General features: G+C 39.3%; 2 protein-coding genes across 2 annotated transcripts; both read left to right on the top strand.

The window, feature by feature from the left end:
- Positions 1-6,597: 6,597 nt before the first annotated feature.
- LOC309327014 (olfactory receptor 2AP1-like) lies at positions 6,598-7,554 on the top strand (the record flags this gene model as incomplete). The annotated part of the gene is made up of 1 exon (XM_081836046.1): positions 6,598-7,554. One exon carries the CDS (start codon positions 6,598-6,600, stop codon positions 7,552-7,554), a length of 957 nt encoding a protein of 318 aa, XP_081692172.1.
- A 3,230-nt stretch (positions 7,555-10,784) lies between these two features.
- LOC309327495 (olfactory receptor 2AP1-like) lies at positions 10,785-11,738 on the top strand (the record flags this gene model as incomplete). The annotated part of the gene is made up of 1 exon (XM_081836797.1): positions 10,785-11,738. The coding sequence occupies one exon, from the start codon at positions 10,785-10,787 to the stop codon at positions 11,736-11,738; it is 954 nt and encodes a 317-aa protein (XP_081692923.1).
- Positions 11,739-18,205: the final 6,467 nt, after the last annotated feature.

The following is an 18,205-nucleotide window of genomic DNA, read 5'->3' as shown; positions in this document are numbered from 1 at the left end:
TTGCAAAGAAACATGTTTGTATTTTGAGTAATTCTCAATAATTTTAAGAAGAGCCTGCTGTGTCAGGCCCTTGGCATCTAGTCCAGCATCCTGTTCTCACGATGGCCAACTAGATGGCTGTAGGAATCCACCAAGCAAGATTCAAGCACAACAGCATTCACCTCACCTATGGTTTCCAGCAAGTGGTATTCAGAAGCATTGCTGCCTCCAAGGCAGAGCATGAATTTGTCTAATTCTCTTCTAAAGCCATCCATGTTGGTGGGTATCATCACATCCTGTGGAAGCAGGCAACTACGCACTGCATAAAGAAGTGATTTCTTTTATTTCTCCTCAATCTTTAAACAATCAGTTTCATAGGATGTCCACAAGTTCTATTGTCAATAAGACTTATTAAATTAAATTGTAAACTGATGTGGAATTTTGGAAAACTGAAGCTATGACTGGGAAATTGAGAAACTGTGACTGAATGATGTTAATTCCCAGTTATGGTGCTGCAGTAGATAAAACCCACTACTGTGATGGTGGTGGAAATAATTTCCTATCTGATAAAGCCTCTCCTTCTTCAGGAGGGGAGGGATTGTGAGCGGGAGACGATTCCCGCATCACGCAGGAGGCATTCTGCCCCCTGCCCTCTCATCATCGCTTGCGCGCCAAGCCTCCCAGTTGGACACCCAATCGGGTGCCACCGTGGGGGGCGTAGTTTAGCTGCTCAAATGCAGCCACGCCAGCTCTCCCACCATTGTGCTTCAGATTTTCCACAAGTCACCCACCCACCACTCTCTTTAGGGCGTCGCTTCTTGCTAGACCTTGCTATGGACCCATGGTTGGTCACCCTGGTTGCCCAGGGGGCCTGGTAGGAGCTTTTTACAATTGGCAAATTGGCACCGGCCTCTTGGTTTTTTTCGCCTACCTCGTAGCAATCGTCACAACTTTATTGGTATTTGGCAGTTAGGCATTGGAATGTGTTGTTGGTGTATGAAAGGGCAAGGTGTGGCCATCGCCTACCCCTTCACTTATGGGTATTCCGTTAAAGGAATCTGGCGGTCGTGGATCCTGTCAGATGCCCTGTGTGGCGGGGGGCCATGGCCCGACCCCCGGTGACATCAGGGGAGAGCTTATAGTTGTATTGGCATCAACAGGCTTCCCCTACTGGTGGTTAACCCCTCATCAGATTCACCCCTCTCCGAGTGGGTGGAGTCAAATTTGCTGTGGTCCAGTGCCTAAGCCAATATCTTCTCACATGCTGTAATCAATAAAGTTGTGGCCTTTTCTTGCCCATTAACCTAATATACTGTGTCCATGTGTCTTCATTCCCCCAAGCAGGGATTGGGTCCTCAAATCACAATCAACTCCCTCTTTCCATGAGCACAAACAGGGCAATAACTTCCTTCCTCGGATTATCTGCATGGGTTATCTGAAGGTACGGGCTGTGTGTATGCTATATGTATGTTTGAACAATAGTGTATGGTCATCCCATTGGGTTTTTTTGGGGGGGGATATGAATAGTGGCAAGTAAAATAAATAAAAAGGTAAAGCAAATATCTTAAACATGCAGAATGATCAGTAGTTTTTGCCTGGTTTGAGCAACCTGGATTGCATAAAAAATAACAGATCTCACATAGATGGAATCCTGATCTGAATTGGATGGTGTGAGTTTTGAACAGATTTCTTCATGGAATTCACTGCAGATTGCCCAATCATTGATTTCCCTTGTGCTTTCTCTGTTTTTTTCACTGTGTTCATATTCCAGTGAGATTTTTCTGATTTATAAATTGAACTGAGTGGTTAATTTATGTTATAGATTATATTCAGTAAGACAGCTATCTACATATTTATTATAACAGAAGTTTCAAAACCTTTCAGATAGATTGATTTTTTGGAGGATTGTCCCTAGTTGGAAGATTCTCCCCTCTCATAAATTTGAGAGTTGTTATGTGCTAAAGAAACTGTTTGTTCAATGAAGTCCATTATCCAGAATTTTTTTGTAATAGGAAAAACAACAAGCAATCAACTTTTGAGGGCATTCTGGCTTTAAGGTAATGACACCTGAAAACTCTTTATCACCTGATTCAGAACCAGACACATATATTTTCTCATATGTGAAGGACCCCTGACAGTTAAGGCCAGTCGCGAATGACTCGGGTTGCAGCGCTCATCTCGCTTTACTGGCCGAGGGAGCACTTTACTGCTCTAAAGTGTGGGAAACAAGGTGGAAACCTCTTTGTTTCCATGATGTTGATTTTTTAAGCTATTGAATAAAGAAATAAATCTTAATGCATTTTGTCAATGTTTGTTTCAGAGGCAAGGTCCAGAAATCAGTCTGTTTTGCAATCATATATGTAGACTTCCTGTTTGTGTTTAAGTTGACAGAAATTCAAATTCTAACACAACTATCAGAAAACCTTTCAGCTACATTATATATTTTTGTTTAGGAGCTTTCTATTCAAATCAGCATTCCACTGCCCACATTCATGGGATTGGTGAGCCTTTCAATTTTAGTTTATTTACTTTTCTCATCACCACCACCCCCCACTCTTATATTCAGGTCTCCACCTCTCCACATTCGTTTTTTAAAAAAAACCTGACAAAAAATTATCTGCATTTTATTAATTTCTCCTAGTACTCCCATTTTGTATGTGATCTGTCCTGTCCCCAGGAATGTTGCTACATCTTAAGAAGCCATTCCATTATCTCCTTATAATAATTCTCATAAGGAAATGAAATGGGATTGCTTGCAGAACAGTAATTGGATAGGAAAGGCAACTTCAGAATTATTTCTATGCCCACCCTTGACAAAAACTGGAGCTACCAGTTACCAGCACATGGTTATCACTATTCTGATTAGAACATCTAGATCAGACTTTCATAACCTTAGGACTCCAGATGCTGATGCACATCATCCTTTGCTAGCAAGACCAGAGATCAGGGATGACTGGAGTTGTAGTCCAACAACATCTGGGGACCCAAGACTGAGAAAAGCTGATATTGACAGAGTGGTACTCTCCCTGCTGCCAGACATTTGAAACATACAAAAGGACAAAACAAATGAACATATATCAGCTAAAATCCTGAATCCTAGTCCAGATGGTGCAATGATTTCTCCAGGGCTCTTGGTCTGAGGAAATCTACAAAGGATTTCTCAGAATGCGGAAAACTCATTAATCATTGTGGAGTCCTTGGTTTCCCATATGATTTTGATAGGTTTTTTGTTTTTGTTTTTTAACTCTTGCATACTCCTTTCCCAGTGAGACTTTTCAGATGCAGTTATAGATTTAGATGGTTATATAAGGCATAAATTGGTTATATGCAACAATATAGAGTCAATAACAAGCAGAGTCAATAATCTTTTCATTATTACAGAGGATTGCCAAATTATTACAGAGGATTGTCATGGAATACATGATACAATATGCATTCAAAAGATAGAGTGCACTGAAGAGCAGCAGAAAGTGCATTTATTTCCATTCTTTTACAAGTACTTTGCATTCTAAGATGAAGCAAAACCAACTCTTCAGCCATCTATTGTGTTGTGGCTTTAAGGTAAGAACTCCTCGAAAGGAGCACTTTAGCATGAAATCAGTGATCTGGTCCAGAATATGAATGAAGTTGTTGGACATAGTTTCAGACCAATTTAAATTTCTATGTATTTAGTTTCTAGTTTGAGTTAAAAGATGTAAAAATGAAGATTTAAAATGGCATCAATCTATTCTCTCTTGGACTAGGAGTCAGACTAAAAACCAAATGGCTGTTATGTTTGAAGAGAGACATGTCAATGGAATTGCATTTGTGTCTTTTGAGCATGTCAGCTAGGACTTTTGTGTTCTATATCTGATTCCATATACTTAGTGGCCCCTTAAGAAATTGATCTGCCAACTTGGACTCTATTTCCCTCCCTTCCTTATGGGAAAATCAAATACTCTGAGGCACACTGATACATTGAACTAGCATTGCCTACTGCATTATGTTCAAACTAGGAGGGGGAAATCACACCTTGAGGTAGTGGGATGGAGCAGTTGATACAGAGGGTGTGCTGATAGAGCAACCACTGTGTAAGTGATTTTTATTGTGGCTCAGAAGTGGTGAACTTCTCTCCCTACAGATGCTGCTTCGCTACAAGTCCATGTGGAAGGTGACAGTTTCCCCACCCTTGACTTACATCTGGACAACCATAGGTCCCCCATTATTGATCACATGGTTCCGGTTGTGGCACTGATGGCCTCCACAGTTGCCTCCCAGTGTCTTAAGGTAAAATGTAACTCAGCTATATGTTGTAATAGGCTTTTCAAGTCTGAAACATTATGGAAATGATACAAGACTCTGTTGAATCCTGTGCTTCTTCCATCCTTTCTTTGGTTTTATTTTTGCTGTCCTCTCAGTGAATGGGGTATTTTTTGTTGTTGTTGCTTGTTTATCTGATTTTTAATTTATATATTTTATATTGCTTTTTACAAAATGTTTCACATAATGTACAACAATGTTAAATAATAAATGCTTAGGCAAACAGGAATGTCTTTGACTACTAGTAAAACACATCACTGACAGTGCCACCACAAGGAACAACCTTTTCCTGATTTACACCTGATTAATCAATTGTTCTCCATGTGTCATAGAATACGCATTCTTTTTGCTTGGCTCATTGACTCCAGCCATTGTAGGGATCTGATTTTATGGAGAATTAAGCCCTCTTTATCTGCCACCATCTTCCTCGGTGACAGTCAGTCTCTTCTCTCTCTTCCATATCCAAAAGACTTATGTACGTATTTACAAGGCCCAAGCCTCATAAACTCCCCCTGGCCTGAGATTTAGACAGGGACCCTCTTTATTGACCTTTTGGCATGTGACAAAACACTTCCTTATATCAGCAGGCTTTTTGATGATTTTGAAATGATTCTTCTATTTTATATAGTTTACTTTTTGGAATAGTATGTACTACTTAGCAATATTAATGGATAAAGTGGATGCGGGTGGTGCTGTAGTATAAACCACTGAGCCTCTTGGGCTTGCTGATCAGAAAGTTGACAGTTCAAATCCACACAACAGGGTGAGCTTCTGTTGCTCTGTCCCTGCTCCTGCCTACCTAGCAGTTTGAAAGCATGCCAGTGCAAGTGGATAAATAGGTATCACTATGGTGGGAAGGTAAACGACATTTCTGTGCACTCTGGCTTCCATCACAGTGTTCCATTGCACCAGAAGTGGTTTAGTCATGCTGGCCACATGACCTGGAAAGCTGTCTGTGGACAAACTCCAGCTCCCTCAGCCTGAAAGCGAGATGAGCAATGAGACCCCAGTCGCCTTTGACTGGACTTAACCATCTTTTACCATTACCAATACCATATTTTTTGCTCCATAAGATTCACCCCACCATAAGATGCACCTCATTTTTAGAGGAGGAAAACAAGAAAAAAATATTCTGAATCAAATGTTGTACTAAACTATTTAATGAACAACCGAAGGGTTTCATCAGGATACCCTGAACTTTTAAGATACTTATATCACCCCCCCCCCCATGCCACACACATCCAAGGAAGCTGCTAGGTAGGAGATCAGGACAGACAAAAAGAAGAACTTTGCACAATGTATGGTTAAAAGACAGAACTTGCTACAAGACTGAGCGACAGCTACTAACTTGGGTGACTTCAAAAGGGGATTAGACAAGGGGCGCTGTACAGTTCTCCCTCTCTGTGAAGCGCCTCTCCAGCAAAGCGGGAGGAGAAACAGAAGGGGCTCGGTTTCTCCTCCTGCTTTGCTGAAGGGGCACTGTGCAGCTTTCCCTCTCTGCGCAGCGCCTCTCCAGTAAGCGAAGTCAGAACAGCAAGAGGGATCGCTGCACAGCGAAAGCAGCAATTCCTCTTGCTGTTCTGGCTTCAGTGAAAGCTGCACAGCCTACATTTCCTCCATAAGACACACACACATTTCCCCTTACTTTTTAGGAGGGAAAAAGTGTGTCTTATAGAGCGAAAAATACGGTACCTTAAACAAAGTGTTCATGTTTCTAAAAAAATATATTAGTAGAGATGTGTGGTGAAATAAATCATTGCAAACATTTTGGGGGGTCAGATGGGCTCAACATAAGGAAATGCGCTTGATTTTTTGTGTTCAACAGAATCTTCCAGCATCACTACTAGGGAGTAAGTGTGTGAGCTCTGAGAGACTAAACGGAATGAGCTTTATTGTAACTAAAGAAAAACAATTAGACCAATGAAAACCAGGAATTTGGAATCTGTGGCCATCATGAATAAATGTCGAATCCCAAATGGACAGCCGCAGGCTCCCCACATCTGTTGCACCCACTTCTTTCACATACACACATTATTTTATTGTGATACTGAATTTTGCAATATATTCTTGCAAAATATTTCTTGTTTAATTTTTCCTAGTTAATACTGGATATACTCACAAAACAAAAATAGAGCCTTTGAAATAAAGGGGGGGGGGAGTTGGTCATGAGACACAGAATGTTGTGGTGGTTAGTGTAAGAGTGCAGCTGTACTCCTTGGAGTTAAAACGATATATTTCAATCAGTCTGCTCTAAGTCATAAACTAATCTTCTGAGGATCCTCAAATATTCATGCCTAATTGCTATCTATTATCCCTTAGATGCACTTGACTGTCAATGAGAAAGAAGAAAATCAGACAGCTCCTGTAGCATTTATTCTCTTAGATTTTAACAAGGATGACCTACAGATGTTATTTTCCATACTGTTCCTAACTATCTACCTTGTCACCATGGCTGGGAACATCCTCATTATTATTTTAGTGGTTACTGATCAACACCTTCACACACCCATGTATTTCTTCCTGGGAAACCTGTCCTGCCTGGAGACCTGCTACAGCTCAACCATCATGCCAAGGATGCTGGTCAGTTTTCTGACTGGAGACAGAACTATTTCTATTACAGGGTGCTTTACACAACTGTATTTCTTTGGGTCTCTTGCAGCTGCAGAATGTTACTTACTAGCAGTGATGTCATATGATCGCTATTTAGCAATATGCAAACCATTGCATTACACAATACTTATGAATGACAGAATCTGCATTCTGCTGATTGTTGGACCATGGATCATTGCGTGTCTGGCAATGAGTCCAATAATATTCTTCATGTCTCAACTGAATTTCTGTGGACCCAACAAAATCAACCATTTCTTCTGTGATTTCACCCCCATGGTAAGACTTTCCTGTAATGAGACTGATTTGATTGAAACTACAACCTTCATACTATCCTCCATAGGTACTCTGGCACCCTTTGTCATAACTGTGTCATCTTATGTTTACATTATCAAAAACATTTTAAGAATCCCATCCACCACTGGTAAACAAAAGGCATTCTCTACATGCTCCTCTCACTTGACTGTGGTTGCTTGCTTCTATGGCTCCCTGATGATCGTCTATGTCTTACCAAACATGAGTTCACTGAGTGACTTGAAGAAATTCTTTTCTCTGTTCTACACTTTGCTCACCCCACTAGTCAATCCCCTTGTGTACAGCTTGAGGAACAAAGAGGTAAAGGAAGCAATTAAAAAAACATGCAAGATGCTTCAGAGGCATTATTATTAAGGAAAAACTTTCTACCTTCAGAATGTGAACGATTTATGCTGACTAATAAAGGAAGTGATATTAATGCATGTTGTTAAATCATAATTTTAGAGGCAGGATCCTGGAAAAATGTCTGTTTTGTAGCTCTTGTTGATACTCAATTTGGAAAGACATTAAACACTGACACAACTATCAGGAGGCGTTCTTCCAACCACAATATATGCCTTAGACCATTTGGTCAACCCCTTATCTGCAGTTTGAAGAACAATGGCATAAAGCACACGCCAAGAAAAAAAGTGTTCAAGGTGTTTCATAGAATTCATTGAAATGTAGGGTGAAATGGGGGAAACTGCATAATAAGAAATCAAGTAGATACCATTCTATATCCTCAGTATGAATGTTTCTGGTGTCTGGTGTCTAATAAAGAAACTTTTTATATATTTTGTATTGGGTCTACACTTTGGACACAGGACTCTGGAAAGTAGTCTCTTTTTAATTGTTATTTAGTTAAGCTTCCTGTTGGCATTCAAACAAAGGGGCAAAATGTTCCTGCACTGCAGGGGGCTGGATTAGATGACCATCCAACATTAGGTCCCCTTTCAACTTTATATTTCTGTGTTTCTATTGTTCTAAGTACCAGCCACATTGGCTATTCATTTTTTAAAACTAAAGCGGGGGGACTTTTTTCATAAATGCCAGATGTTTCTTCATGGACATCTCTCAAATCCAGCAGGCAAGGGGCTTTATTAGAGTTCAGGGAGACCTTCCAAGAACTGGAGGAGGGTATGAAGCAAGACAAGTGAAGGGTATGACCTGGACGGAAAGTGTGCCTGGAGCTTAGAGAGTAAACATGGCCTGAGGTTCCTCACCCTGCTTTAAAAGAATATATTCTAGCCTGCACTCCCCCCCCTAAAAAAATGTTTTGGGGTACTCTCATTTTGACTCAAGAAAAGCACAATTTTATAGTTCAAAATGTTTAGGGGTATGCGTACCCATGCGTACTCCTAGAAAAAAGCACTGATTATAGCACACAGTAAAAGTTCATATATCAGTCATCAAATGATGGTTTAACAAATATTTACAAATAAATTACCTTCCTGTGTGTCCATTTCAGTGTTAATTAATTTTGCAGAGGCCTGTTAGTCTATTTTCAGGAAAACATTGCAGAGTCTTTAGGCACTTAAAAGACAAAGTTAGTGAAGTGAGGATTGACTCATCTCAAAGCTAGGTATGGTGAAGAAGTTCATTAAAAGCAAGCAGAAGAATGAGCAAGGCTCCAGACATGACATGTTTCCCAGGAATTGCTAACATGCATTACACTATAATGTATTCACTGTCTTGATTATAACAACCTGGGTTGAGTGGCAATCTCAGTGTTGGTAGATGGATTTGCAACTTGCAAAATAAAGGAAAAGTGGAAAAAATATACAAAATCATATAGAGCTCTGAACACAAGATTTACTGGCAGGGATTATTTTTCTAGTGAATTTCTTCATAGCTCTTGACCTCAGGGGGAAAAAACTACAGAGAATTTGCAAACATTAAGGTAACCCACTGATCATGGGGGAGTCGATGATTTCCCAAATGATTTTGAAATGTTTCTTTCATTTATCAGTGAGACTTTTCAAGGTGTATTATATAACTTTATATAAGATATATTTGGCAATGGATTACATTAACCAACAAGAGACATTCATATTTTCAATATAAACAGAGAATTGTCAAACATGCAAGGACATTTTCTAGATGGATGTTTTGAGGGATTGTCAGTAATAGGATGACATCCATGCAATTTACATTTGACAACAGATGTGTGCTGAATACCACAATGAAAAGTAGATTGATCCAGAACTTTATGGGATTCATCATCTAATGTGTTCTGGTAATAAGGTAAGGATCCATGGAAATAAAGCTTTTAGCACCAATTTGCAGGTGTGCTACAAAACCAAATAAAGTGCTTAGGATTTTGTAATGTCCATTTAGATCAATGCATTAATCTGTCAGTTTAATGTAAAAGATCTGAAAATGATTATGAAAATATAATAGGCCTATCCAGTCTCTTGTACACTGGAATCATGTAATGAGGGATCTATCACCCACAACTGCTAAGGCAGAGCTGAAAGTTGTCATTGTAGAGGGACATGTTACTTTTTGGCTTGTCAGCAGTCCACTTAGTGGACTTAAGATTTAGGACTTGCCATTTCACACCTGACCCCATTCACAGTGGCCCTAAAAGCAATCTAGCTGTTATTCGTTCTGCAAACCCTAAAATATGCCTGTTGGAGTCCCCTATGTCTCTTCATTGATATAATGCATCTTGTTCTGAACTCATGTATATGAAAGAAAAGCTAATTATGGTATCCAGATATCATCACTTAAATAACTTCTTTTTGGAATCTACATTTTAGATTGCTATATCTATGGTAACATAGCAGCTTTCAGCCTTTTATGATTGTAATCCTATAAACACTATGTTTGGGAGCAAGCCACACTAAGTTCAGTAGGATGTACATCTTAGTAGACAGGATTTCTAGTCAAATATTTTTTTACTATAAATTTTGTTCCTGCTCTTTGCATGCAAGGATGAGCTGGCTAGTAACTTCCTGAGTTCCTGAGAGAACTTCAGTATGTGTAAAACAGGCCTAGGAAAATGATCAAGCTACAGATTTTTAGTGGAACAACATTTTTTTTTGAAAAATAATAATACTGCAAACCAGATGGACTCCAGCTCTAACTATACATTGTCATCACGGTCAATGGTCAAGAGTAATGGTACTTGTAGTCCAATAACATAAGTAGAGCCATAGTGGCCCATCACTGTTAGAAACTTTAGAAAAGAACTTACATGTAAAGCATTCTTAGTTTCATAACATAGTTAAAAAGAGTTATGGTGGGTTGCTTAACTTTCATAGATATACACCAGAAACCACTGCTGGATTTTTTAAATCAACGGGGCTTACGTTAGTCTTGAAATCCAGAATGGAGTAGTGATTAGAACATCATGCCTGGGAAAATCCAGTTTCAAATCCTTGCTTCCCCTTATCCTAACCTCACAAGGTGAGGATAGAAGCTGGTGGGAGAGGAATGTGTATTACCTTGCACTTCTTGGAGAGAAAACAATAGAAGGTTAATATAATAATAAAAAGCCCATTGATTTCATCATGTTTGATCTAAATACAGCTTACAGGCTGTAACTTCTCAATCACATATTCAAACCTAAATATTCATTAATATTATCTGATATTACTTAGATGAAACTGAATGTCAACACAGAAGAGGAAAACCAAACAGCTCCTGTGGCATTCATCCTCTTGGACTTTAATAGTGAGGATTTACAGACATTATTTTCCATACTTTTTCTTCCTATCTACCTTGTGACAATGGCTGGAAACATTCTCATTATTATTCTAGTAGTCTTCAATCAGCATCTTCACACACCCATGTATTTCTTCCTGGGAAACCTGTCATGCCTGGAGACTTGCTACAGCTCAACCATCATGCCAAGGATGCTAGTGAGTTTTCTGACTGGGGACAGAACCATTTCTATTAATGGATGCTTTGCCCAGCTGTATTTCTTTGGTTATCTCGCAACTACAGAATGTTACTTTCTAGCAGTGATGTCTTATGATCGTTACTTAGCCATTTGCAAACCGTTGCATTATGTAATGCTCATGAATGGGAGAATTTGTATCATGCTTATTGCTGGATCATGGATCAGTGGATCACTGTTTATCAGTCTCATAATATTTTTGGTATCTCAGCTGAAATTCTGTGGACCCAACAAAATCAATCATTTCTTCTGTGATTTGATCCCAATGATAAGACTTTCATGCAATGATACCAATCTGGTTGAAACTACAGCTTTCATTATATCCTCCATAGGTACTCTGGCACCCTTTATCATAACTGTGACATCTTACATTTTCATCATCAAGAGCATTTTAAGAATCCCATCCACCACTGGTAAACAAAAAGCATTCTCTACATGCTCCTCTCACTTGACTGTGGTTGCTTGCTTCTATGGCTCCCTGATGATAGTCTATGTCTTACCAAATATCAGTTCACTGAGTAACTTGAAGAAACTCTTTTCTCTGTTCTACACTTTGCTCACCCCACTAGTCAATCCCCTTGTGTACAGCTTGAGGAACAAAGAGGTAAAGGAAGCAATTAAAAAATCATTCCAGGTGTTTCAGAGAACTTATTAATTTTTTTAGAGCAAAGGGGGAAACTTCTCACTACCACTGACTTCATGTGTGGACTTCACCATTGATATATATTAATTTCATCTGCATTAGATCTAGTGGATCTTTTTAAGCCACATTTCAGTGATGGGGAGGACCGACCCCAAACTGAATGAAACAATAGATGTGTTCTTTACCTTTGCACATAGGCTACATTTCAGCCATTGAAAATAGAGGGTTGTAGACATTCCCACTTATTTGTCCATCCTCCATCCAAGTAATTAAGAGGCATTATCATATTTTGAGATCACATTTTAACCAGGCAAACACACTTATAGAAGGGTCACATCCCTGAGGAGATGTGTAGTCTGGGAAGAATCCCAACAACCAAAAATGGATGTCTGGAGGGTTGCCATAGACCTCCAGGGCTGAAGTTTTTCAATCCTAGTCTACCAGTTCACTGTTGAGTCAGGGAACTGAGAGGCGGTCTCCATTGCCACTAATGATCTAAACTGGCTTCCTTTTGAAAAGATTTTGAACACAGACACAGTTACCAGGAGACATTCTTATAACTGCACTATATACATTCTGATAAAGAGTCTCCCCCTTCAAATTTGTTTCATTCCTCTTGTGGCTTTAACAAAAATCTGCACATGGATTTTTAAATGTTTATTTCCAGCTTTTGCAAATGGAATTATTAAATAAGGTATGTTAACTGGAATGGAAAATTAACTTTCTAAAGGACTTTAGTCCTTTACTTGCCTGCTGTTTGGTTTGCTGAAAATGCACCTTACAATTTTATGCCATTAGAAAAATGATTTTCTTTTTTTTTTCTGAGATGGGAAAAAATATGTTTGAGGTATAGTGGGCAGCGATACAATGTCATGAAGTGAAAAGGTTAAGAAGAGCCTCTTTTCCATTGAGGATCTTTAATGGATATGGCAGTTTTAAATCTTAGTTTGGAACTTTGCCTGATGCATTCATAAAAGGAAATAAAATTCCCCCAATTGAATCTATGAAACAAGATGGAAAGAATGGACCAAAAGAACAAAAATACCAAGTTGAATGAAATCCTCTCATCCCTGTTCAATGTATTTGGTAACTGCACATAAAGAAATATGACTTGTGCTGCAGTAGCTAAAATGTTAAATCACCATTTGGGATGTATGAATCTGTCCATTTCAATTTCTCTCCATTTCTCATTTTTCTAATCTTAATTATATTCATTTACCACATGTCCACATCAGTTTGCATTATAAAACAGCCCTCATGAAAATCCATCATGTCTGTATATATATTTGCCTAAGAGAAACATTTTTGGAAAATAATGTGCCCTAATATACTGCATTTTTGTATGTTAATGTCACAAATGCATGAATTTTACTGTACGTGTATGTATTTTTGTCAACATTTCTTCATGTGGGAACTGCACTGCAAAATTCAGAACACTGCAAATTTCACTCCATATAAGTTTCTCATTTATGTGTCTATTTACATGGCTATAAGAATAATAGAATTGTAAAGTTGAAAGGAACCTCAAGCATCTAGTCCAACTCTCTGCAATGCAGGAATCTCAACACATTGAGTTACTCATTGAAATAACTGGGGCTTCTTACTTTGTTTATTTTAAAAATATTTAAGTTATACAGAAGAAGGTATCATGAAACATGCAATGGTAAGTGAAGTGTGCACTGATTTTAAAAATAGAAGGTATGCATAATTCTGTATATAGAATAATAAAGCAAAATGATGGAGCTGTCCAAATATAATATGTTTACTAATGGGAACAGTTAGTTAATAAATAAATAAATAAATAAATAAATAAAGGTATACAAATATAATATAGCTTTACTAATGGAAATATATTCATATTAAACACCAATAAAACTGAGATAATTCTAAAACATTTCAGATACACTGATATGCTATCAGAAACCTGTGAAAGTGATAGACCAAAATCTTTCTAGGAACAATTAGCAGCAGTACCTGGATTTGATGGAGTTCTAAGAATCACTTCTGGGTGATTCTATACAGTCATCATTTCTACGCCACCATCTCCCCCCCCCCCCGAACAAATATCATAATCAGGTAACCTTCTCCCTGTCCACCTTCCATGATGAAGCATTCTTATTAGCAAGCTCCTAAACTGGCAGGTACATTCAAACCAGAATACTGTGGGAGTCTCTGCTGGATGTTCTAATTTCCATGTCACTCTTTCCTAGCAATCATATTTCCACTCCAAAGTCTACTTGCAAACAAGATTAGGGAAAGGAGTGATAAAAGCAGGCTTGATGGATGATACTGAGGAGAAAGGTCTGTGATAGGGGTGTGGCAAAAGTGACTTTTGTGGATTGGGGCAGAGCTATATTTCTACAATTATTTCGGATTCTTGTATGGCTTCTTTGCTGTTCCTCCCACCTCCCCCAGATTCAAACCGCCCCTCCATACCACAGTTCAATTTCCAACTCATTTACTGGGTTCCATAATTCTGATGAACAATTTGTTCTCCCCAACTGCTTTTCTCTCTTTGGATTTCACTGCCTATACTTCCCTGACATCTCTCAATTATTACCTGTGCCTGCTGTCATTTAGTTGTTACATTATATGCTCCATAATAGGCAAATAGCTCTGGGAAATTGCAGGTGGCTAACCTGTAGGTCTCCATATATTGCTGGACTACAAATCTCATCATCCATTACCATCAGCAGTACTGGCTGGGGCTGATGGGAGCTGGAGTCCAACAATATCTGGATGCCTACATGCTTGCTTCTCCTTCCGTAAATAGATAAGTAAGAGTTCAAACTTGACCTGCTTCATTACATTTATCTATTTCTGCTACTTCCAGAATACAAGTTTTGCATCTACAAGCCTTTTCAAGGCTTCACGTACCTTCTTGTTCCTCAAGCTATAGATGAGGAGATTAATCATTGGAGTCACAATAGTATAGAAGATTGAGAAGATCTTGCTTGTGTCTACAGAGTGTTTAGCAGCAGGAACCACATACATTGTAATCAGCGTCCCATAGAAAGTTGTAACTACTATGAGGTGAGTGGAGCAGGTGGAAATAGCCTTTTTAGACCTGGTGCCAGAAGCTTGTTTGATAACAGCTGACAATATATAGGTGTAAGACACAACCGTAAGTAGGAATGGGATCAATGTTAGACTGGAAGAAAGAATGAAAGAAGTCTTTTCAAACAGGTACGTGTCAGAACAAGCAAGCTTCAGCAGTGGAGAGAAATCACAAAAAAAATGATCAATTTCATTGGGCCCACAGAAGGTCAAGCTTATCATCAGCAACACTGTAATTAAGGTTATCAGAAAGCCACTGATCCAAGAGCTAGCAGCCAGCCAAACACACATGTTGCTGTTCATAACAGTTGTGTAGTGGAGAGGGTTGCATATGGCGATATAGCGATAATAAGACATCACTGATAGGAGAAGGCATTCAGTGCCACCCAGTGATCCAAAGAAATAAAACTGAATCATGCAGTCCATAAAAGAAATGGTCTTCTCCTCAGAGATCAAACTGGTTAGTATCCTGGGAACAATGTTGGATGTATAGATGATCTCGAGGAAGGAAAGGTTACCCAGGAAGAAATACATGGGTGTGTGCAAGCTACAATCTGTTGATACAGTGATCAAAAGTAAGAAATTGGTGGCAAGTGTAACCATGTAGAAGATCGAAAACAAAGCAAACAGGAAGGGCTGCATTTCAGGGGTATCTGAGAATCCGAGTAGCAAAAATTCAGTGACTGAGGTCCTATTCCATGTGGTTAGGTATGCCATGTGGAGTTAATCTAGAGGAAACAGCAGGGACATAAATAATAGCTGCCACCAGGTCTGTTGTCAGTGTGGGAAGACTGGAACAGAGTTAAGTACACCTAAATTAATTGAAACCAATAGCCATGTTTAGGTGGCTGGTGGATTGTGTCCAGTTCTTTATCTTCCCCAAAACCGCAGATGGAAATCAACGGATAGACTGAGGCTTTACTACCAATATGTTGCAGTTTAAGCCTCTGAAAATTTTCTCCTTAGAGTTGGAGTTACCCTCCAAAAAAGCATTTAATGTGGGAGAAATGAGGGGAGAAAAGACAGAAATGAGAGGCACCTGCCTCTATTTGCATACATGGAAATGCCTTCTGCTTGGGATTGGCCCAGTCAGTTATTAGTATAATTATTAAAAATATTATATGTTTATTTATACCCCGCCTTTTCCACTGACCCGACTCAAGGCAGCTTAAAGATAAAATCAACAATTACTAAAAACATAATAAAAGCAATAATTAGAAAAAACAATTGAACATTAATGGAACTAAAACTATATACGCATATAGATATCTAGGGAATCCTTACTCCTATGGTCCATCAGCCTGATCTTCAGGAATGAAACAAGTGTTGTCCTCTCCATCTTAGGAAAGTCTATCTGCTTCCTTTTCCACATGTCTCATGCTTTTAGATACATACAAGCACAGCTACTTTACATATTGACATCATATATACTAATAGTGAATTCATTTGGGTGTGATTCCCCCTCCCAAGACTTTTGTATTTCTGCAAATTTTGGAGTGCCCCCAAGCCTGGTGGTATCTCTCTTGTGGTGGTGACATTTTGACTGCATAAGGATTGTTACCTGAGCGGGGGGGGGGGGGATGCAGCAGCATGCTGATGTTGTTGATATGCAGTGTCCCGTGCACAGCGGAAGGATGAGGAGTACGTGCCACATACTCTATATTGCTTTATTTACACTTCAAAGCTGGTATGTTACAGAAAAAACATCTTGCCTCTGCCGGAGCAGAGAAAAGCATCCTCTCTCCTCTAAAGCACGGAGAGAAAAACACACGCTGAACTGCAAAGGACAGTGAAAAACAGGAAACCAGTGTACGTCACATCCAGTCTCCCTTTCCCGTGGGAAAACCCAACAGCACAGACTGTGGAATGTAAACATTGTCTTGTGACAAGCATTTCGCTGCACAGTGAAGAGAGCAGAAACCAACATCCTCCCCCTTTCTGTGAACATCACTGGGCAGCGTGTTCGTACAATATCAGTACAAACCCAACTTCTGCACATAGGTACAGTGTTGATCCCTTGATACAATCTTGGACAATACATCAGCAGGAATTTCATTACCTGGCATATAGGACACCGTTACGAGTCCCTTTTGAATACGTTCCCTAGCATGTTGCAACTTCAATTGCAAGTGCTTCGTGTTTTGCTTACAACCTTCAGAATTCAGCAAAGCCAAACATGCTTTGTTGTCCTGGTAAACCTGGATTGGACATTTGACAGGAATTTTCATGTCTTTGCACAATTGTAACAACCATTCACAATCTTTAAGTGAATAAGACAGTGCATTCAGTTCAGCTTCACAAGTACTTAAGCTAACTGTTGTTTGCTTCTTGCATGACCAATCAAATAGACCCTGATTGTACATATAGCAAACTCCAGACGTACTTTTCCTGTCTGTAGTGTCACTTCCAAAACTTGCATCTGCAAATATCTCAAGACCACCAGACTTCTGATTGTTAAATCTCAGTCTGTAATGCATAGTGCCTTTCAAATACCGCGCTATGCGTTTCAGAGCTTTCCAATCCTTAACAGTAGGATTGTTGACTTGTCTGCTTAGCAAATTACAGCTAACAGCAATGTCTGGTCTTGAACATCTGGCAATGAAGTTTAGCTTGCCTAGCACACTTCTGTACAGTGTAGTGTCAGAAAATGCTTCTTCAGTGTCATCTACCTGATAACCTGTTGTCATCGGTGTGTCTACAGGGTTAGCATCCATCAGGTTTAGTTTGCTTAACACATCAGCAATTTTCCGTGACTGGTGTACTAGAATGTTACCATCTTGATCTCTCTCTATTTCTAGAGATAGGTAGTTGTTTACCTCACCAAGATCTTTCATGTCAAAGTGCTCTTTCAGTTGAGCTAGGGCGTTATTGTACATTGTGACATCTTTCCAAAAGAATAAAAGATCATCAACATAAAACAAACAATACAGTTTCTTTTGCCCCTCCTCTTTGACAAATACACATGGATCAGCTTTCCCTTGCTTAAAACCTAGAGAAAACAATACTTCAGTGAGTTTTGTGTGCCAACACCGTGCACTTTGTTTGAGACCATAAAGGGACTTCTTCAGAGCACAAACAAATCCCTGTTTTACCTGTACGCCATCAGGTGGAAGCATATAAAGTGATTCATCTAGAGATCCGTACAGAAAAGCTGTATTTACATCATGGTGACTAATGTGTAGATTCTCCTCTGCAGCTAGCTTGAGCATAAGCCTAATGCTCTCATACCTCACTGTGGGTGAGTAGGTCTCGTGATAGTCTTGACCTGGTACCTGTGCAAAACCTCTGGCTACCAATCTGGCTTTGTGTCTGACTATCTTGCCATTTTGATCAGTCTTCGCTTTGAAGACCCATTTGCTTCCAAGCAGTTTCATTCCTGGTACTAGTGGAACTAGCTCCCATGTTTTGTTCCTTTCCAAGGA

Source organism: Podarcis erhardii (genome assembly GCF_964252035.2).
Source record: "Podarcis erhardii genome assembly, chromosome: 13".
Lineage (NCBI taxonomy): Eukaryota > Metazoa > Chordata > Lepidosauria > Squamata > Lacertidae > Podarcis > Podarcis erhardii.
The sequence above is the reverse complement of the archived record's forward strand: the minus strand, read 5'-3'. Positions and strand labels throughout refer to the sequence as shown.